The sequence below is a fragment of the Galleria mellonella genome, unplaced genomic scaffold (genome assembly GCF_026898425.1).
Source record: "Galleria mellonella isolate WM207_F2 unplaced genomic scaffold, CSIRO_AGI_GalMel_v1 utg718, whole genome shotgun sequence".
NCBI lineage: Eukaryota > Metazoa > Arthropoda > Insecta > Lepidoptera > Pyralidae > Galleria > Galleria mellonella.
The window spans coordinates 280,939-305,832 of record NW_026442143.1 but is presented as its reverse complement, the minus strand read 5'-3'; the positions used below and the strand labels follow the sequence as shown (position 1 = coordinate 305,832).

At 29.6% G+C, this 24,894-nt stretch overlaps 1 protein-coding gene across 1 annotated transcript; it reads left to right on the top strand.

Annotated features, from left to right (window-relative positions):
- Positions 1-272: 272 nt before the first annotated feature.
- On the top strand, positions 273-24,637 carry LOC113516271 (uncharacterized). The gene is made up of 3 exons (XM_026900662.3): positions 273-441; positions 22,076-22,258; positions 23,562-24,637. Exons 1-3 carry the CDS (start codon positions 384-386, stop codon positions 23,765-23,767), a joined length of 447 nt encoding a protein of 148 aa, XP_026756463.2. The 5' UTR covers positions 273-383; the 3' UTR covers positions 23,768-24,637.
- The last annotated feature ends 257 nt before the right edge of the window (positions 24,638-24,894 follow it).

Below are 24,894 nucleotides of genomic sequence, written 5' to 3'. Positions count from 1 at the left end.
ACGAACGAAATGTTGTTTCTAGTAACTCAACAGAAATCTATGCGTTTAATTCATAATATTATAGATCTATCATTTTACATTGTAAACTACTGAACAGATAAGAATGAAATCAACCAAAAAAGAAGATCATATATTAGGACATGTGACGTCACAAAAAGTATATAATACACTTAGTAATAAAACTAAATATTCTCAACGACTACGAAGCGTTTCAAGCGGTCGAAACGCAACTTTATATCACACTTCCATCTAACTACAGATTGCTGGGTCCGTGAGCCGCTCACTCGCCATTCGTACGCCGACAGACTCACGAGTCGTTCGCCGATAAATTAATTACACAATTCGGAACTAGTGATAGTGATCTTATTTCATTAATTTACATTATGGCAAACCTCACGCTATTAGTGCCTGTTCTCTTCCTTGCATTGTTTGTTGAATACGGTAAGTTTAACACATAAGTATTTTTGTTTTAAATTTTCCATTAACCCTCGACCCAGAAAGGTGTTATAACATTAAAGCCTTTGTTTTGTTTACTTGTGGCACCACACACCTTAAAGTACGAAGCGATATCAGTGTTTTTTAGATATGGTTTAGTCAGTGTTTGTTTTTGCTATTTTATACTTGTTTCCGAATTTTATACTTACATTTATTTAAATTTATAAAACTAAATAAAATAATATATACTTTTTTTCCATTTTTATTATCATTAAAATAAAACGCAATATGTTTATATATATCAAGGTCATTTCATTCAAGGCTTGACGGAATAAAATTTTAATATTATTACTAAAAATAATAATATATAAATACTGAAATATTTTCTGGTATTATTCTTTACCGTTGATCAATTAAGGCATATCTAAACATATTATTCATTTTTAATAAGTAGGTACTTAACTGTTGTATAAATAAATAGAATAATTAAAATGAAAAAAGATTAAATAATTACTTAATTCATAATTTCAGAACTAAAGCAAGTAACCTACGTATGCGTAGTTACGTACGTACTATAGTTAGTCAAATTTGTGCTGTTTTTATTATCCTTATCTTAGTTTACTGTCCTAGACTTTCAGTAGATAATGAAATTATGCAGTCGCAATTTTGTTTTCTAATACTTATATAATACATAAAAAAATAGCACCTGACATAAACAAAATATCAATGACGTAACTGGCTCATTTACCTTATTATATTTACATGGTTTGAATATCTCATATTCTACGTGTAAAAAATTTGTTTACACACAGAATATTATATTAAGTATTTTCTTCTATGCTAACTATTGACTCATTCAATACAAATATTGGAATAATTAGAACAGTAATTAATTACCTATTTTACAAAATCAATCAACTTACCTAGGTAAAAAATCAATATTAAAAAAATATCAAATTGAACAATGCCTCAAAAATATTGAATTATATAATTTAATTACCTAATAAGAATTGTTCCGAACACTTTCATACATACATACAATATTTAAATGTTTTACTTTTAATACGTATAAATTTATTGTATACAACTTGTGAAACGCTAAGCAAAGGCCAAATTGTTGATGAGGTAGATGCAAACAGAATGGAACCTGTTCAACCAGTTTGATAAATAGCGCACACTGAACATTATATATACCTACTAAAGAAAGTTAACCCGTAAAGTTTTACTTTTCTTTGGATTGGATAACATCTTTGGATTGGAAAAAATATAAGTCTGTGAATTTTACACTACGCCTACTAATCTGGTATTTTGTAATTATAATACCTATCTACATATTAATTTAAGAAACGAAGCTATATTCACATCACTTAATACATAGTGGGTGTTTAATTGAATATTTTCTTTTATTCGTATTTATGGTGAACATAAAAAGATGAACTGGGTCTCTAGTTCACTCTCTTGGGTCGGAAATGAAAGTATTCTAAAGGTAGTAAGTAGCACATAAGTTTTAACACGGAATCTATTCCAAATTTAAACAACAGAATTTAGGATCGAACTAAAATAAAAAAAAGGTTTTGTTGAAAAAACCTGCTTCAACTTTGGAGTACATTAGATAAATAAGGAAAGAATTTATTATACCCAATTATTTTAGAATAAGCGACGTTCATCGGACTCAAAATATAGTCTAATTAATAACAAAATATACTCTGTGTTAGTACTACTAGTATTATTTTACAAACACGATCTGTATATACACTGTGATGGATTATGCAATGAAATTACGCATGTAAAAGCTACTCAGAGCAAGAAATTTTAGAAAGCGATGGAACCAATACGGTACGACAAATCGAATCAATTTATATTCATCATGTTTTGTATACTGTTTCTTTTGTTGTGTTAATAACAAGAATACAAATTTTGCTCTATTGAAACCTATAGGGATTTTGTACCACAACAAAATAACTAGAATCTTGACGAAATTAGTAAGCGGCGTTTTTAAATTATTATAATCAGTTGACAATTAAATAACACGTAAAAATACAGTAATATTCTTCTTTTTTGATGTCGGTTGAAAATAATATTTACCTGTATTCCAAATTAAGCTACTGAACTAGTAATTCCTGTAGCACGATGCCATGCATGATATTGTGATTGTTTACTCTGCTTCTGACTATTGGGAGTAGGTACTCTGAAGCAATAAAACCTTGAATGAGAGAGACAACAAGACAACCTCCTTATTATGTATAGTATGCTAATAACGTAATATTAGTTTACAAATAGATACTACCTACTGCGTAGTATTTACTTCAAATAAGGCATCAAAGCTCGTGCAGAATTATTTTTTATCTTGATTTAACAGTCATGTGAGATGCTAACAAAACAATTTTGCAGAGTTTGATGAAATTTTGTAGAAAATTATAAGTACAATACTACTATCTACACGTGACTTCGGTTACGCTTTCATCTTAATGTCTCTTGTGCTTGTAGAGATATTTAGAAATATTTATAAAAGGCATTTTTAGTGTCTACTAGTAATACTCTAAAATATACGGAATATCCTATTTAGTAATAATAATTAATTATAGGTATTAAATCCGCATGTATTTATTAATTTTTACATAATATAGTATAAAGATAATATATGTTATTAGCTTATTTCATGGAGTGATATATTTTTAGATTTATAAAACCAATAAAAAATAACCATTCGAATGTACCTGTAATTTTCCAATATTATCTTACTTAAATATCTATAATTTTCCAAGTAAACAAAAAGCATTGATAGAAATATGGTCCTCAAATATTGAAGTAAGTACATTTAACACAACGCAAAAACTCAACTAAACTTTCACTCAGTCATAGTTTGACATACTTTTTAAGCCCTTTTCTATTGTAAGCGTGAGCGAAGGGACCGCTTTCTAGCGTGACGAAACATTCCAAACTCATACAATGACATAATTTAAACATCATACATATACCTATATGTACAATATGTAAACAGGTGTGTATAAATATAACGTATTATCTATTTACGGCTTTGAATGGCAAAACATATTCTTGTATAGACATATACGGCAATACTGATAACTTAAAAGAATTTGTCACCATTGAAGACATTGGGGCCAATTCTAAGGCGATATTTCCTTAACCCTTAAATACCTGAAGTTTCAAATTTGATACCGGGGTTATAAATCGCATTGGGCGCCTATGATCGATTTTATTTTAATATTTGGCTGTTTACATGTTACCAAATGTTTTTTTCAAAATAAATATATAAAAATATCGTTTTAATTTTATACTATTTTTCCCTATTAGTAAACACAGTAAAGGGTACACTTACGAGTATATATTTTTTAATTTGATTCAAAAAATCAGGCTTTTAAGGATTAAACCTCACCTGATATTTTAATTTAATTATTTCGCTTGATTACTGTTTTATGAAACATATAAATTGAAAAAAAAATTTAACCTGTTAGAAAATTTGTTCATATTGGTCCTGTAAGGACAAATATGAACAAATTTAGACAAAAAAAGATTTCGCTGTGAAATCAATTTTTTTTGTTTTAAAATCTAAGGTTTAATTGATACAAGATTTTACGATATATTTTATAGCATTTATTAATAATAAAATAAAATCTATATGACAGCATAATAAACAATTCTTTTAAAAAAATCCTTGTAACCTCCATAACCGCAACACAGTAATAAACGCTAACCGACGTTCCCGAGTTAAATTAATAGTACACAGTTACCACTAACGTCAAACCAGCAAGTAAACAAATAAAAATAGTTACATGGTGACTGCATCATACCTATAGGTATAAAAAGCATCGTTAGATGAGACAACGTTTAAAAATTAACATCTATAATATTACAATTTCATCTTGTCTGTTATAATATTTTCATAGCATTATATGTATTGGTACTTGAATTTTACTGCGTAGATTACACTTTCTAAATCATGATTATCTATTGATCGACTAAAACATGCTTAAAACAGCTCCGTAACTATGATAATTAACAATAATATAATAATAATAATAATATATCGAATCAAAGGAAACGGAATAAACATAAAACTATGTAGGTTTTATATTTATTTACTATTCTATAAAACGCAGACAAAAATTAGAAGCGTAGAAATTGTAAGAATCGAACGTCATTAATGATAATAATTCACAAGATAAATTAACAGTTATTTCCAAAATGAAGTGATAGCCTTGGATTTATACCCGCATAATTCTTAATGGGATTCAATAAAAAAGTCATGACCCCCATAAGAACCGTTGACCGTAGCTATTGTGATGCCAAATCACACCCTTGATTTGTGTTCGATGCCATAATAGCATTTACGATATTCGAATTGAATTTCTTTATAGTAATGAACATATAAGTAAAATACAGGGTAACTGTTATCAGTTTTATGTCAACATCAAAAACAAGCCGAAACCCAATAATACATACATACAGACTCACCAATTATAAATAGGTACTTTTAATGTGGCCCTTTTTCATCACGTCATCTATTTGATCATCATACATCCGCCTAGCGCGGCTCTACATAATTCGCAATTATTCTTTCATCTATCCATTCAAAATGACCAATCTAACACCACATTCCAGTTTTGATCTTGCTCACTACTTTATTTTTCACTAAAAATAAAGTAGTCTATTTCTTTCGAATTAGACATTTTCTCGCTCTATTTTAAAGTTTTTTATACCACGAAGGTGGCAAACTAGCACACAGCTCGTCTGATGGTAAAACGCCACTGTAGTCTATGGATGCTTGTTTTTTTTTATTAATGGTTGTAAATGGATTGGTAACCCCGCCTGCGCTATTGGCATACGCTAACCCACCAGGGGTTACCAATGAAGGATAACAGGTGAAAATGAAGTCAAGTCAATTACCCTATAGTGACCAATTGACCAAGAATTGACCACTATGATTTCAAAGGGGAACCGCGTGGAGGTCCCCCTGATAGGGTGTATTGCTAGTAACGGGACTGTTAAATCTCGTTACTAGCAATCTCTTATTAGTCTCTAAAATTCATCTATATGTATATTCAATGCACCATATAAACTTATCTTATGCTTATAACATTGAAATTATACTTATATATTTGTTTTTATTCATAAACAATGACATACTTGTAGAAAAAAAGCAAAAAATATATCTAAATCCGATTCTCTACCACGGCGCAAAATTTCTAATTTCTTTGGATGCGAACACAAGGTAACTGTAATTTTGGCACATTGTCTTATGTGTTGTCTTATTTATTTTTATCTGTGAGCCTTCCAAATAGTAGTGCAGTTCACACGAACATTGGACTAATTTCATCTGCATTACGTTCGTGTAGATGACTAAGATGGCCTGTGGCCTCAGAACGTAGTTATGGGGTCAGAGGGTCACGGCTCCTCTGAGCCTGGCCACTTACGAGTACATCCGATTAGTTAGAGAATAGATGACGCTATAATTATTACAGCTCCTGTTAATTGCTATGATTGTGAAATTACAGATGGTATAAAAGTCAAATTAGTAAATAGGTTAGGTGCTATCTGTAATACAAATTATGCATAGATATGGTATGTTTATTCAGGTGTCAGTATTTTGTTTTCTTTATCGTGTTTATTTGGATTTTTGTAGTGCGTTGTGAAAATTGAGTCATAATCTACACGGCATCTAGAAAATTGTGTGTCCAACATTTTGCAAATTAGATATCTAATGCCCCATATACACTACTTTTTTCTTCTACTTAAGATTTTTAATAGTTACTAATGCAATAAATGTGCAAGTAAGTTTATTTGCTCATTAGCACTTTAGGTCGATCACTCAATCGTCATACAGTCATCAACATACACCGTACTTGGAATCAAAAAGGATTTATATAACTTTTTACCCAGATCACGGATAAATACTAGTTTAATATAAATCAGAAGTTTATGTGATGCTCTTTCTCTTGACTTATTCTACACAATGAATCGAACAGAGAGGGTCTTAAATGCCGGAAGAGAACAAATTGCCCCTTTCATCATTGTTGTCTAATTATATAATATAACGCCCTTCTCAAATCGTTGCTCTTAAAATGTCATATTTATTATTTGTCACGAGTTGCCATTTGTCTAAATTATTTGCTTATTTTGTTAATTAATGTATTTATGATATTTTTTTAACTTTTCCTACAATTGATATCTTGATGAAATTGGTAATTATAATATTAATAACATAATAATAATATAAATAAAATAGTAAGGATATCCTTACTTATTAATTTTAGACTAATTATGATAAATACGATAGATAATATTTATATAATTAATATTCCTAAAAATGTTTCCCGCTTTAAATACATATATGTTTCATATTTTATTTTATACTTATCTGTTTAATTATTATTCAACGAAATATACCTTGATATTGAAGACTAGGCAGCATGGTCTCCGACCTTAGCCTGTTCCACAACGGAACAAACTTACTAAAAAAAAATATACCTTATAAAATATACTTAACTAAATTTATACATAAATAATCACGTTAATCAGTCGTTATATTAGGAACAGAAAAATTTAATGTTTATTTTATTTTACTTCAATAGTGATCTGATTAAACTATACAAAATATCAATGTTATTAGAAAAACACTTGTACTCTTCCACAAATTGTGTATATAATAAGTCCCTAAACTGTTTCGTTTAGGTAAGTGTCGTGTTTAAGGTTAACATTGACATGGAAGTTTTCAAATAAAGAAAATAAATATAAATAAATCATTGAATATTACTTAAACGGCGGAAACGGTCCAATACTTATTTTAACAACAATTTGTTGAATGACAAGGATTTTTCTAATGACATCAATATATATAGTTTAAAAATTGTCTTTAAATTCAACAAATGGAGTCATGTACATGGATGACGTGATGTATGTACCTGCCTACTGTATTTTTCGTAATACCTACACGAACACCTACCTACCTACTTCTGCCCACGCCAAACACGTAGTTTGCCAATTTGTAGATAGTAATATCGTACCCGTGTACAAATAGTATTGGGGTGCTCTATTTGTTCGTCCATTGTGCTATGGAATAAATAAGGGTGATTAATGATTTCAGCATTTTATGGTTCCAATAAAAGTGATTGTAGCTCAAGGTGGTATTCGATCAATCTAGCGAATCCTATTTCTTCTTCAATTTTGTTTAATACAAATATGCATTTTAAAAGCATTTTTACGAGCTTTCTAAGTGTCCACAAATAGTGCTTATGGATTAATTATATAGATATATAGCCTATATTACTCGCCAGTAATGTAACTTTCTCTAGGTGAAAGAATTTTCAAAATCGATTGAGTATTTTTTGGTATACACACATTAAAAATTTGATATACACCTATAAACTACAAGAAGGTCAAAGCTTTAGCTAAAAAAGTTTGTTGTTGTAGCTAGAAAAGTCATAGCGGTTAAATATATTTTTTTTTACAATGACCTTACTGTTTCATTGAGGAGCACGTCTATATTTTTTATTACTCAAGTTACTAACAAAAACTACTTTTAGGTGCGGAAATCTTAATGCGCGAGACAGACTCGCACTTGATGGTTTTCTTTTTTAGCAATAAAAGTATACAAATTAAATTCCGGATAGTTCTTATAAATTTATTTATCTATATTGAATATATTGTAATGCTTGTTTAAATTCTCGCCAGATTCCTATTAGGGCAGGGAAGGAAAATCTAGTAACAAAGACCTACATACATCTCTTGCTTTATCTATTTTTCACGCTCTTAACATTTGGAATACGGTTACGAAAATTCTTCAGACTTCTCTTTCACATAATACACTGTCTATCTGATCAAAAATTGTTATAAACAAATTTATAAAATACTAATTGTATTCTCGCGACTTCGTGCAATCCAGTTCCTGTAGTCTTATAAAAAAATTATAAAAGTGAAAGTTTGTACAAGATTATAAATTAATAATTTAACACATAAAGGCTATAACAATGTACTTTAATATCACAAATTACAGGATAGTTGGAATCATAATTAACGCGGGCAAAATCGCAAGATTGCTAAATATTATTAAACTTAAAAGCTTAGGTCAACGACCCTGTGTCAAATCTTTAGAAAGTGAAAGGAATAGCTTCAATGAATGGTTTTTGATTGACTGCTTACGAGTATATTTATTTGTTAGGTACATTTTATATACGCATAGGCACAAATATTTTTTGACGAAAGTGCCAGCTTTCTGTAACTACTTCAACATATTATAAAATATTTATATTTGTATTTTACAAATATTATAAACCTAAAAATTTATGGGTGTTTGTACAAATCTAAAATAGTTGGAACATATATATTTTTTTTGATAATGGTATGGTAACCCCGCCTGCGCTAATGGGATACGCTGGCGGAGCACCAGTGAAGAGTGATAGATGAGAATGAAAACTGGCCAATTAGCCCATATTGATGAATTCATCAGGAATTAAACATGATAGTTTCCAGGGGGGACCGCGAGGAGGTCGACCTGGTTGGGTATATTACTAGCAATGGGAATCTCAGTCTCCATTACTAACAATCCCTTTCCCCCCTAGTTGGAACATATTTTAGATTTTTTATATTAATTCAAGCACGGGAACTCACTCTCACTCACAGGATATTGCTAGTCAGCCATTCATAAAAGTCATAAATATCAAAGTCATGCTTACAGAAAAAATATTTGCTTGTCTAGGCATGATTTTCCTATATGTTTAAACTGTGTTCACGGTGGATATGGGCCACGTAGAAATAACTTTAATTAGTGGCCAAGTAAAGGTCTGTACACAGCAGAGGAAGACTGCGATTTAAAATCGCATGTGAAAGGTAGTGAATAGAAAAGTCGAAAGTTCGAAAGTATGTTCGTTTAAGATAGATCCGTAATAAATCCATAGTAGATCACTATCACGACTTTCTCAAAAGTATTAAGCAGAGTTTCTACAGTCAATAGGTAATTAATTTACTTCGAAAAATTTTAAGATTTAATACAGAGCATGCAAATAAAAAAAAAGAGGAGAATATACAGTATTGTAAATAACTCTGGTTATGCATTTGTTTAAAATTAACTTCCTATATTTATAAATTTAATATACATTTACTGTTGTACCTATTATTCCGTGGAAATTTCGAAGAATCCTTTTTTTCTCTGAGTATAAAAATAAACATTAGCTGTTTAAAATTACGTGCTTCTAGCCATAGTGTTAATAGTTCATCTCAGTCACTCGTGACAAATCTTTTTATGTTATTACATAGAAATAACCGAACAAATTATTAAATTGACAAAAGTGATTATGGTGCCATTAGATTAGCCTATGAAATATAAATTTGTAAATTTTATAGAGTAATAAATCGCACAGAATTATCGTAGCATGTGTTAGGAGCTTTACAATTGTTATAAATAGGAGACACCGATAAAGAACGAACTGACATCACTCCTCATTTAGGCCCTTCTTCGTTTACGTTGGGTGTTAAGAAATAAGGTACACATTAGTGACGCAAGATTCCGGTTTGGTACAAGATAAATATTCGGTATCTAAGGCCACTCTGTCGGTCATAAAAAAATGTACAAATTTTTATATTTCGAAGTGATATTTAATTTCGCTTTTTTTATGAAACTGATATATATATCCTTACTAACGTTATAAAAATGTGAAAGTGAGTATATATGTTTCTTACTAATTCAAACACTCGTCACGAAATTTGGTTTACTCGTATTATTTAGGATTTAAAAGAATATAGGATTATATATATCCCACTCACATGGACGAAATCGCGAACAAAATGTTCTATCACGGTCTTTAATAAATATAATACCATTTTTAATAATCCTTAAACTGTAGAAGCTCATGCTTCTATGCTTAAAAGAATAAAAAAATAAACAGGGCTAAGTGTTTTTTACATTTTTTATTTCATCTTTTAATTATTATAGATAGTTTTTTAAAATGTAAATTTTACAATACTACATAGGTGTCAAACAAGCATATAGCTAATCTGATGATAAACGGCGACTGTAGCCTATGGCTACACTAGAGGTATCTCGTACGTATTTCTGACCCTGAAGAAACTTTGTATACCCTTAAGGACCCCATACTGTAATCTCTAGGGATTATTATTGATAAGCAGCCAAACATGAGATGAACACAAGCTTTATATCAACTCAACCGTCAATTAATGCTGTAAAAATTCCTTCAAGTTTCTTAAGGTCAATAAAAAACATAGCATGTCATGGTTATTTGTTACAGAGTGCGATAAATACTGACTGGAATATTTCCATTGTCTAATCAAAATAGTTAAACATACTTATGCGGATATTTGCACATATATATAATGAGTATGTAATATACCTATTAAATAAATTACAAGTATTGAGGTATACAGGTGATTTTGTAGATCAAATACATATAGATAGAGTGTCTTTCTACAAATACCTCGATAATATGAGCCAATTTTATTTTTAAAATGGCGCGTTATTATGAATGACATTACATGTGTTTACTATATTACAAGACAACATGTGACTAAAGATTGAATATTTAAACACTCGCCCCCTTATTCATAAAATCGTCAAGTCTCTCATAAACCAATTTTAGCTATTGAAGTGGTTTGTCCTTTTCTTTATCACTAACTTTCTTAGTTTAAGCAGTGATAAAACACTGTAATAGTTAACAGAGATTTGTAGAATGTTTTATTTTTTATTAATGAGAGGGTATGCATGAAAAAAGAATGTGACAGCCAACAACAGGCTAAGAGTTTTTATAAGGGGGAACGGGATTGTTAGTAATGGAGACTAAGAATCCCATTGTTAGCAATATACCCAACCAGGTCGACCTCCTCGCGGTTCCACCTGGAAACTATCATGGTCAATTCCTGATGAATTCATCATGATGGGCTAATTGGCCTGTTTTCATTCTCATCAATCACCCTTCACTGGTGCTCCGCCAGCGTATCCCATTAGCGCAGGCGGGGTTACCATACCATTTTCACCCATAAAAAAAAACAGTTTTTATAACGTTTTAGTGCACTTGATACTCTAATCAGATATATATGAACTAAATAGAGGATAAAAATATCTACATTATTATTACATAATATTTATATACATAGTTTATCAATTTCATGATTAGATAGAACAATAAAGTTTATATAATTTTCGTTCAACAAAAAAGCGTCTTCTATCGGGAACGCACCGATAAACAACGAGATGATAGATACCCCATTTTGTAAACATTATTTGTTTACATATTGATTTTGCTTTCCAACAGTCCTCTATTCTGTAAAGAAATAGCTGTTTGAGTCGTCACATAAATAAAACGCGGCCAGCACGAGAGCAAATCCTATTGATTACAAAAAAAATTGTAAAAATTGATTTAGAATTTAATCAGCGCAATTCTGTAAGAAAATAAGCAGAGGCAGTCTAATATAGGAAAAATAATAAATATGTTGGACACGTTTCTGTTTTAAAATAACAGCCAGTTCCAATATAACATACTGCTATACTGAAACACTGTTTTGACATAAAATATAGTTCTAGAACAGAAAACTGCTGCTGTTTCTTTCTTTCTGTTTCTAACCCAGGTTAAATCCATATGATAGATACGAGAAAAGCATGTTCCGTATTTAGTTAAGTCGATGCGGTTGGTTATGGAATTAGAACAGTTGTTAAGTTTTCAACGGAACAGTTCCGAATTGTTATTTTTTTAAATATTATGTTTGAGTATTTCGATATAAATTCGTCACCTCTATAAGATAGTCAAGAAAATAGACAATAAAAAATTAAAAATTGAGAACCTCGTTTTTCTGTAGGTCGTTTACAAATAATAAAACAAAGCACGTTTTATTTATTTAAACTTTATTAACCAAGAAAAAAAAAACAGTACAAAAAGTGTGTTTAACGCGATTGGAATTGAAAACAGATTCAATTCTACACATAAATAAATATAAGAGACCTTACTCATTACTTTTAGGTGTATAACGTTATGAATATTTAGTAAGCATATAGCGTCATCTAATAGTAGCTAGATATATACTTAAGTATTGTCCAAGCATTATAATTTGATTGTAGGTCAATATTATTATTCGCATCATGTGCCACGGAAGGTTTAGCACTTTCCTGCTTAGTAAGGTTCTTTGTAATGCTGCTTATTTTTTACAAAATAAAAAAATAATAATAATAAATATTTAGTCCTATACGTGCTCGTGTATAACTCCTATGTAATTGAAAATTTACCAAAAGGTACAGTTTTATTTAGAATTTTTCAGAGGTTTCATTAATAGATGTTTAAAAAACTGATGAACTAATTTATGCATCTTTCATACAAATGGCGTAGTTACATCCTATATTCCAAGTAGAAATAAAGTAGTCTAAATGATCGAGTGTCCTTTAACGTGAGTAGAAAAATTACTCAGCCAATACTATTCGATTGACTGGCCAACGTTGGAGTTTGAAGGCTAATATGGAAGGTTATGGAATTTCTGCACTACTATATTGGCCACCACTGTTTAATAATATCTTCTTCGAATGTGGGCAATCACACACTAATGGTAGTGGAATTACACAAAATAATTCTAATCAAATAACCAGTTGGACGTTAGTCCGAAAGAAACAAAGTGACCCGATACATTGGTCCAATGTATCGGCCAACATAAACTAGGTCCACAATTTTCACAAATTTCCATAGAACGGAACAGGTTTCACACGAGCGAAGGTCATAGACAAGAGCAACTACAGGAAAACATCTAACTGTTGATTAATTATTTGAATATAAAAATAAATTTAAAATAATTGCCTAGTCAGTTTTAACCGCATTATATACATTAACAGATGTTTAAACAAGCATAACGGCTTCTTTTAATTAAATTCCTAATTAGACTTCTTCTAGTTTTCCATTCTAATGAACAAAGAAATAAAGAGAGAAACATACCTACATAGACGATACAATCATAAGTTATATTATCTATGGTTAAGGTAATTAAATCGACGGAAAATCCCAATCACTTTATTTATCGATTATTTAGATAGAGTGTCTCCATACAAATGCTTCGAGAAAAGCGGGTCAACTTTTTCATACAATTTTGCGTGATAAATTGTTATGAGCGTTTCCTTCTATATTTATTTTATTTTCTAATTTTTGCATCTTTGGATCAATCCGATTTGCTAATTTGACAATTATTTGACAAAAACTTGACCTATTTTTGAGACTCGATGCTCTATCTATATAATCTAAAGAGGTTATTGTCAAAGATTTGTAAATATTAAATCTTTTTTATCCAATATTCCCACTAATACAATCGTAAGTGATTTGACCACAGCATTATTTCATTTGTGACTTGATCCCGTGCATATTTTTATGGCGTCACAAAGTATTCATAGCTGTTGGTTGTGACATCATTGTGTGCCCACAAGTGACGTCATCCAATATTCACGCTGTCACACAACCAAATCGGTTAAGAACCATGAGTAATGAAATCATAACAAATAAACCTACAAGCAAATATACTATTTGCATGTAATATTAGGTACAAGTTCTAAATAAAAAGCTACGTTCGTGTAAATTCATTTTTCATCAGTTCTTCACAATGTTTGTTTTTTGTTTGAAATTTGTTGTTGGTAATTTAATTTGTTAAATTATTTTTTTAATGATTATAAGGAATTTCTGTGCAAATCAATTACATAGGGATTTCGTAGATCTAGAATAAGTTTATGAATGGTAGATATGTTCAACTAACTTCAAAGGGAGAACATACATCATAATTTACCCATTCTAGAATGGCATTGATAATTTTAGAATCAAAATAGTTACTATACGATATTAGTATAAGTGACAAATATTTAATGAATAGTCAGTGAGTGGTATTTTCCATTAGGTTCCAAAGGAAACGATTAAACATCATTACATAATTAATAATTCGTGAATGCTGAAACAATTTTTATGATTATTAAATATATTTTTTACTTTTTTACAGAATAAGTAGAGCGAATGTATAGTTTATAGACATATTTGAATACGGTGCCGATCACAAGACGACAGCGCTATTGTTTAATAGTAGTAAAATTATAAAATAAAAAAATCCATTGAATGTTGTGATTTATTACTAATTTTATTTCGAAAGTGTTTCTGTGATAATTCAATATTTCAATTTCAATAAAATTTGGTTACATTTTCAATAAGCTCTTTATAAAAAGAAATCCTATCGTCACTCTAGTACTAAAGTATCATTACATATTATATCTCTTACTTTATTAAATTTCATAACACGTCTCGTGCTTACTCGCACGGAAACTTTTGACTCCTCCCTCAGATAGCATACGATCTACCTAATCATTATGTATTAGGCCTTCGCAGTACCTACATTCGTTCACTTTCACAATATACGTATAATCTGTATTACCTATATTATAGAGTGTATTTATAATGTTATGTTTTGTATCTTTGAAACTATGAAAACAATCCTATTGTATATTCTCTTTAAATAACATTATTTGTAATCTAAGTCACGATATGTTTTTAATGGCTGACGATAGAACGGTAACTCCACGTGCGATAACGCTGGTCCCCACCATCACTAGTGAGAGATAATACGTAAGGATGAATGCAGGTCAGATGGTTTACTATAACAAATTTGACAAGAACAACACCACGATGGTTTCAAGGGGAAACCGCGTCGAGGTCGACCTGATAAGCCAGCAATGCGAAAGTTAGATCTTATAACTAACAATCACTTTCCCCCGTGATGAAATAGTCGTTGAATGTGTATACATTATAGGCTGCGGGGAATCCATTAACACGAAATTTCCCAATAAACGGAATCCATCAATGTGTGAGAGTGTCGGTAAAAGTGACCTTCTGTACATTAAACCAACAAATTAGGTGTCTTCGTGCCAGTGTCATGACCTGGTGCCCTAATTGCAAATAATAAAACACCATAAATATACCCATGACATACCATATTAACAAAGAGGGTTTATGTTGTAGGTTGTACTTACTACCCATAAATGCCCGTTTCAAAGCTTTTTTACTTGCTCGTTTTATATGTATATGAAACAATTTTGATTAATGATATAATAAATAATAAAAAAAAATATCACGAATGTTTGTCTATGAAATTGTTTAAAAAAAAACATTAAATTTAAAAAGGGTTTCCATAAAATTTGTAATGTCTATGTTTCTTGTATTTACTCAGACATAAGTACTACTTTCAATTCTATTGTACTAATTTATAGGTATAACTAAAATTCGTAAAAAACCTCTTGAAAAACAGCTATATTTTGACATTAATATTCGCTTACAAATTTTCTGTAAGTACTTTAACAATTTTTTCAATACAGTACTTTTCTACATACATTAAAAAAATATGAATGATTATTTAGAATTGTAATAACTATACCTACCTAAATTACTTATGTATATAGTATATTATTTATTCGAACCTCAGAAACTAATTTAACTTAATCAAGCTTAAGTTAATCAAACTGATTTAACTTAATCAAACTAAATTAACTTAAACAAACTGATTAAACTTAAACAAACTGATTTAAAACAATCAAACTGATTTAAATTAATCAAACTAAATTATATTAATCAAACTGATTCAAAATAATCAAACTGATTTAAATTAATCAAACTAAATTAACTTAATCAAACTGATTTAACTTGATCAAACTAATTTAACTTAATCAAACTAAAGTTAATCAAACTGATTTAACTTAATCAAACTTAAGTTAATCAAGCTAAATTAACTTAATCAAACTAAATTAACTTAAACAAACTGATTTAACTTAATCAAACTGATTTAACTTAATCAAACTGGTTTAAAATAATCAAACTGATTTAAATTAATCAAACTGATTTAAAATAATCAAACTGATTTATTTAATCAAACTGATTTAAAATAATCACACTAAATTAACTTAATCAATGATTAAACGTAATCAAACTGATTAAACTTAATCAAACTAATTTAACTTAAACAAACTAAATTAACTTAAACAAACTGATTTAACTTGATCAAACTGATTTAACTTAATCAAACAAACAAGCTAACTAATTTAACTTAATCAAACGGATTTAAAATAATCAAACTGATTTAAATTAATCAAACTGATTTAAAACAATCAAACTGATTTAAATTAATCAATCTAAATTATATTAATCCAACTGATTTAAAATAATCAAACTGATTTAAATTAATCAAACTGATTCAAATAAATCAAACTGATTTAAATTAATCAAACTGATTTAAATTAATCGAACTGGTTTAAAATAATCAAACTTATTTAAAATAATCAAACTGATTTAAAATAATCAAACTGATTTAAAATAATCAAACTGATTTAAAATAATCAAACTGATTTAAATTAATCAAACCGATTCAAATTTATCAAACTGATTTAAATTAATCAAACTACATTAACGTAATCAAACTGATTTAACTTGATCAAACTGATATAACTTAATCAAACTGATTTAACTTAATCAAACTGATTTAAAATAATCAAACTGATTTAAATTAATCAAACTGATTTAAATTAATCAAACTGATTTAAATTAATCAAACTGATATAAATTAATCAACTGATTTAAATTAATCAAACTGATTGTTTAATCAGTTTGATTAATTTGTAATTACGTTTGTAATCAAATTGATTAAACTTATTCAAACTAATTTAACTTAAACAAACTAAATTAACTTAAACAAACTGATTTAACTTAATTAAACTGATTTAACTTAAAAAAACTGTTTTAACTTAATCAAACTTAAGTTAACTTAATCAAACTGTTTTAAAATAATCAAACGGACTTAATTTAATCAAACTAAATTAACTAAATCAAATTTATTTAACTTAATCAAACTGATTTAATTTAATCAAACTAATTTAACTTAAACAAACTGATTTAACTTAACCAAACTGATTTAATTTAATCAAACTGATTTAACTTAATCAAACTAATTTAACTTAATCAAACTAAATTAACTTAAACAAACTGATTTAAAACAATCAAACTGATTTAAATTAATCCAACTTATTTAAAATAATCAAACGGATTTAAATTAATCACTGATTTAAATTAATCAAACTGATTTAAATTAATCAAACTGGTTTAAAACAATCAAACTGATTTAAAATAATCAAACTAAATTAACTTAAACAAACTGATTTAACTTAATCAAACTGATTTAACTTAAAAAACTGATTTAACTTAATCAAACTGTTTTAAAATAATCAAACGGACTTAATTTAATCAAACTAAATTAACTAAATCAAATTTATTTAACTTAATCAAACTGATATAATTTAATCAAACTAATTTAACTTAAACAAACTGATTTAACTTGATCAAACTGATTTAACTTAACCAAACTGATTTAATTTAATCAAACTGATTTAACTTAATCAAACTAATTTAACTTAATCAAACTTAAGTTAATCAAACTGATTTAACTTATTCAAACTTAAGTTAATCAAGCTAAATTAACTTAATCAAACTGATTTAACTTAATCAAACTAAATTAACTTATATTTAATAAAAAAATATGCTACTTGTAACATTGTACATAAGTACTTATCATTGTGTAGATATATAAATATGTATGGGAATGTTCCTATCTTCTTACAATCAAATTTATGATTATTACGAAATATTCATTGGGCCTGGTTCTACCAAGCGTCGTGATGGTTAACTTTATCGTTACTCGGTGGAGCGAGGTTCTTACTACCTTTGTAAGTCGGTCAATGCACTATTCGTGCTTGAGTAACTCCATATACGACTTGAACTGGAAAATTAAACATATAAACAGAGTAAGTACTTCAAGCTGTTGTTTTAATTGCGATTTAGTGCTAAATGAAATGGCAACGCTTTGTTAATTCATAACAATTATGTGGGTAGCTAGAAATGGGTATAACTATTAATTTTTATGTCTATAGTACAACGATTAGCGAATAAATAATCTTGGTATGTCCTTTTATCGAAATAACAGCGCTATATACTGGAAAATTAACGGTACACCCTTTTATCGTAAAATTTGGTATATTTGTACTATTTGATATGAAGAAATAAACTACCTATAGTCCCGGTTAATCAATATATTTCCTTTAGATTGGCAAAATCGTGAATAAAAAGTAAGTACATAATTAAAAATTAAAACAAATTGATACAGACTATTTAATTTATATATGTATACGTATATGTATACCGCGTGGTCCCGACATGGAATGGGCGACTCTTTCCTTTCCCTTGGATGTAATAAGAAGCAACCAAGGGAAATTAAAAGTTGAAAGATGGGCAACGGCGTCTTTTCCAAAGGCTAATTGCCAAGCAGCCTGCCAAGCATGCAAATATTGGCAAAACCCCCCTTTATTGGGAATAATATGTTCAGCAGTGGTCAGTTACCGTCTATGATGATATATACTCACGACTTGGTCTACGTAACCGAAATATTAACTGGAATTAAAGGTAGTCTATTTCTTTATCTCAAACAGTACAAATGCAAATATACCTGTTGATACTTGAGTGAGCCATTAAGGCTTTAATAAATATTAAATAAACAAACAAACTTATTTTGACATCTATTTTATTAGTAAGGAACTAGAATTACAAGTGTATAATTCTGTATTGTAATAGGTATTACAGGTATATAACAAGTACCTAACTTACATGAGTGAAACTGCATTCTTTCCTATTAATGTATTACTTGAGTGCTTATTTTAAAATCTGTTCCAATGTTTAAATGACTGCCAAAAGGAAATTTACAATTTACAGACGATATTTACTCTTCCAATAATTTTGTCACGAATTATTTTTCGGAATAAAATATTTTCGAAATTAATATATTTTTATATACAACTTAGAATGGCAAACATGCTAGCAGACCATATGAAGGAAAATAGTAAACCTTACAAATGGACATGAACTGGACAAGGTACATCACGGAATACATATTATCACCCAATCTTAAATTTGACTTTCCTAAAGACTGCAGTATTATATTTTCATATATTATAATTTGTCCTACAATATAAAAATACATTTACGTCATTCTAAATGTATATTAATGTACAAATGTACAATAGGTACTTCGGCTCAAGCCAAGTAAACAAAGGTATTTTCTTTCTTCTAAAAACTTCGAGACGGTTCTCACGCATGAAAACAATAGCAAGTGGTAAATGACGTGATTCATTTAATATAATCTACTTAGTCAACTACCGACTCATTTTCTGTTATCACGTGTGCCCACCTATTACATTATAACTCGAACTCATAGGTAGAAAATAATATATTTTTTTTATAAATACCAAGTTCAATTACTTTTAATATAAATAACAAAATTAATAAGATAATGAACTTCATCGAATACAAAAACAGTCGTCAGTATCCATTAAAATTCAAAGTTCTTTGGGTATTGTATAAATATACACACACGAAAATTACTGTTGAAATTAGAGTCTTTTTAGAAATAGTTTTAATCCCATCTAGTTATAACACTACGATAACGTAACATAAGTTATGGTTCTAACTAAACAAGAGTCTAGACTTTTATTTACGTGGAAAAATATTTTGACCAACACAGAAAAAGAAATATTATCTATTTGTTAACAAATAAAAAAAGTAGTTTTTATTATGTAGTCGCACAGGTAATAAGATAAGTAATTTTTCTGTACCCTTGTTTGTTTTGCCAAAAATGTTTATCCGTCCATCAAAAAGCTTTTAGTACAAAATTAATGTGATTTTAAGTTCACATATAATTAACAGGTTGACATTTTCTACCAATTATGCTGAATTGGAAAAACAACAAATATAACCTATGTCCCGCCCGTAATGCCTTGATTACCTTGACTCTTAATTTACGACGATTCGGTTATCATAAAATTTTTCAAGGATTTTGCTAATTTTTCAATTTTTTACTGCGATCCGAAAGGAAAAAAGTGTCAATTACAACAGTTTAATAAAATTTATTTAATGGGGGCCCATATACAGGCAGATGAGGTACGGTTGTATTAGCTTTATCTAACTTTTTGCCCATTACTTTGTAAACTTGGATTTCAGAAATATGAAAACCAATGAAATAGATCATTTCTAGATGGTGTATCACGATAAAACGTAGACCAAATTTTAAGTTAGACCTTCAAGAATACAACTGTGGAAGTATTAAATTTGGTGACATCGTCCAATTATATTATTATAATAGCAAATTGTATCTCTTAACTTTGCTTCTTTTTTATTTTTACTATAATATTACTACACAATTTGCAATTTGCGTGGTCAACCTTCAAATAGCTATCAAAGTTTATTTTTTAATTTACATTATTTTAATTTAATACTCGTGATTACACTGTCATTGCTACACGCTATTATACCTACACGTACTCTTTTTGCGCATTGCGCGTGTCTATAATTGTGACTATATTACCTAATACTTGTTTATAACTTACAATACTGTAGGTGGGTACCCACTATTATCTGTTCTGTACTGTACTTACCTTCGACTATTGTCAAAGAGCGGCATACCGTGTCAAATGCGACTACCGATTCACTGACTGAAAGGGCCTTGCGAGACAACTATTAAGTTTTTATCATCATCTACTTATTTCTGAAGGTTGATACGACTGCATGCAAAAACATTTCTAGGTTACTTTTAGATATGAAAAAAAAAACTAATATACAGTAGTTATAAATAAATATAGCACAAATCAAAATTTATGTATAATGTAGCTAAGCCTAACTGAAGTATTATAATATTTACAAATATACAAGATCATAACTACTTATAATCACTTCAGCAATTTATGAATTTATTGATATACTCACTTTTAACGTCATCGAAAAAGTCTAAAGCATATTTTGTTCTACTTAGATAAATTTCCATTCTACCCTACATACATAATTTTAAAATATTGGTACATAATCAGTGTCTAATATTTAATCGGATTAAAAAGTAGTCTATGTCCTTCTCCATCACAAATGCTATATATTGCTCAAGCCACTAAAGTGCCAGGAGGTACCCAAAAATAAACTCTCTTTCACACCTTTGCCACAAAATAACCACACGGTCGTTATATTAGGATACCTTGTGTTATGAGTACTACCTGTACTTTATTATGAGCAACCAGACAACGAACATTTGAGGGCACAACCTCGTCGTGATGTATTCGCCCTTCATCATCTTATAACCTTGGATACTTAGCGTAGCGTGAAAAAGCATTTTGTGAGCCGGCATAGCGCGGCCAACCGTTGAAGGAAGAATTTCCTCTTTTGGTTGTTCGCATTCATGAATCAAGCTGTCCTCATTGATATGTCCTCGTGTATGGACAATTATTAAGCTGTTAAAAGAGTATTTTGTTTTAATATTAGTACCAATACTGGACTGAATAACTCGCTTGCCTATTTACTCGTAATGCAAGTCCTCCAACGCAGCTGATATTATACTCAACGGTCTCTGACGTAACTTAACAAATGACGTTTTTACTGTGCTTTCCAAAACACGAAGCGAGTTCAAATTTATCTTTAAAATATTGAAAAATGATTGTCACTTGCTTCCGAAGAATTACAAATTTCGACACTAAGATAATCAGTGTACAGCAACTACACTTTACACTATTAAAAATCCTTTGCTTTATTTCCAGGTAACTCGGTTAGCTGCTGGACATGCTCATCTGACATAAACCCATTCTGCAATGATCCATTCCTCGCTGGCAGAGGCGAATACTCTGGACAGTTCCAATTGGAAAATTGCGATGGTAGAACAGGAGTAACCTTCCCTTACCTGTCATCTTCGAAGTCTGCTTGTAAGAAGCAAAAGAAATACGGTAAGTTCTTTTTTAAATAATCCGTAGCTGTCTTAAAGAAAATATTTTATTATTTCTTTTTGCTAAGTACATTAGAATAGACAATAATTATCGTTATACCTAGTTATACTATTGATATCTCTCAAAGTTTCAATACAGCATACTAAATACAGGTATGCCTACTTGCCTATAGATATTGATGGCATTTTTTTCTAATTGCATTTTTGCCATCATCCATTGTTTTATATGTAGGTCAAGTACTCGATATTCATAGATTGATACCATTTACCGAAGGCATTTTAGCAGCAAGTACTTACATTTACAATGAAAGAAATATTTGTTTCACAGTAAATGGAAATATATATATTATATATTAGATAACACATACGTATATTATATATATTATACTTGAAATAATATCTGTCTACTTGTAGATTTTTCATTAACAGAAGTATATATCATAAGATCTTAATTTCGCGAATAATTTGCTTTCTTATATGTTGGATCATATCATAAATATACTTAGGTATATATCATGTTAGTATATTAAAAGTATATTAATTACATATTATACATACTTTTTTAAATAGTGTTAGATACCATAAAAATAAATATTTACTCCCAGTCTATTTATTGTTATAGTGTTACCTAATATGTAATTTTATTCTTTTGTTTTTCATATAAGAGTTTCCTCCACATAAGAAGCGCATTAAAGTATGTTTTCAATGTCAACTTGGTTCTTAGTGATGACGTAGATGTATTTATTTCAATGCCACACCAAACTCCAATTATCTACATCTCGTATGGAGGTTGCATGTCCTTATAATTCTATTGTTCTTGTTAATCAACACTAATTGTTTGTTAACAATAACACAGTACAAAACTCAATGGGTAAAGTCATGTTAGGTAGTGTTATTTTTACTTCTGTCCCATTTGTTTTCTACCGCCAAGTTATGCTTTCATAGCTGTTTTAGTCAGAGAAATGGGATATGGCAGTGAAATTACGAGGTATAATATAAGACTTTATGCTTCTGAAATGGCTACTAATCTAAGGGATTACATTTTTAGCCAAAACGTAGGAACCATTTTTCATCAAGTGGACCGTCAGATTGCTTACCCTTCTAAGTTACATGAAAAACCTAACATAACCATATCATGATAACCCATTAATGTCTCATTTCTAGGCATGGTTTTTATCTCAAAAAGAAAAAATAAAGCTGCAATTATCATGTTGGAGAGGCGGTGTATTATATTTTACTCACAATAATTGTAAGCTGAAATTAAGTTATAAATGTTATTTCATAAAAACTTTATCATTTTCCAGTCAACGGCCTGTTGGTAGTTACCCGAGGATGCACATGGAAGCGAACTGACGACTACAGTAACCAGTGCCCCAACTACTCGAGCAGCACCAACGAGATCCCGTCCTTCTGTGAAACATGCGACTACGACGGTTGCAACGGTGCTGCCACTATTGGTACAACTCTAGCCTTACTCCTGGCGCCACTTGGCCTACTTCTCTTCAAATAATTTAATTTAAAATACTTCCATTAAATATAGTACAAATGTAATTGTTATTGCCTATACGCATTAGGTAAATAGATACACATAAAGGTATAAAGAAAATTACATTTACTCTCGAATCACGTCGTTATACCTACCATAGAGTACCATCAGTAAACTTTGGTCAACATGGAAACCTTTGTGTCTATAGTCAAAAGTTCAAATAAACATTTGTTTTAACAAAGGGCGTTTAATAAATATTCATCAATCGTAATACGATAAGATCTTAACGAGTGTTTTATTTTGAGGATAGTTTCCTCTTTATCTATCTCCCTAATGCTGTTAGGACCACCAGCAATAAATATCCCAGTACCCACCGGTTGTTACCGAAGTCTACAGACTTGTATCTTGTATATTAAATAAACTGAAGAAAAGTTACCGAGGGAAATTATCGAATAGGTACATACCTAATTTTACATTGTTACAATTCAATTCATATTTTAAAAAATCTTATATTTGTAGTGAATATTTTTTTTTAAGTTGCTACTTAATCTCGTTTTAGATTTCATCTGGTTATTTTAAGCAGATATTTTGTCAACGCTAGTTTCATAGTTGATTTATTTTTAAAGTGTAAATATATTTTTTTTAATCGATTAACAAGTTCGAATTATGTGTATAGTACCTAAGTATTTGTTACTATAAGCGGTCTCTGACAATTATATTATTAACATTTAACCTCAACGGACCATTCTGCATGTGCCTTTATTTCAGACAGTTTGGAATAATTTTGTATTTATATATAAAGCATTTAAAATCATGACTTGAATCTCATAATAGTCACGACGAAAATAATTATTAGGTCACTTTACTGTATATTTAAATAAAATTGTTTCCCGATATTGTTTTTCATTTAAAACTTCCAGCTCTATACCATGACGCATTTAAGATCATCATCATCATAACAGCCTTTAATTGTCCACTGCTGAACATAAGCCTCCCCTTTGGAAGGTTATTCTGGCTGTTGCTACGCTTGGCAGGCAGGATTGGGGACCACAGTTAAGCTTTAGATATGTTTATATAAGAAGGACGCTCCTGTCTATCCCTCACCCACCCTTAATCGCCATTTACGATACTCACGGGAAAGGGTAACCAAT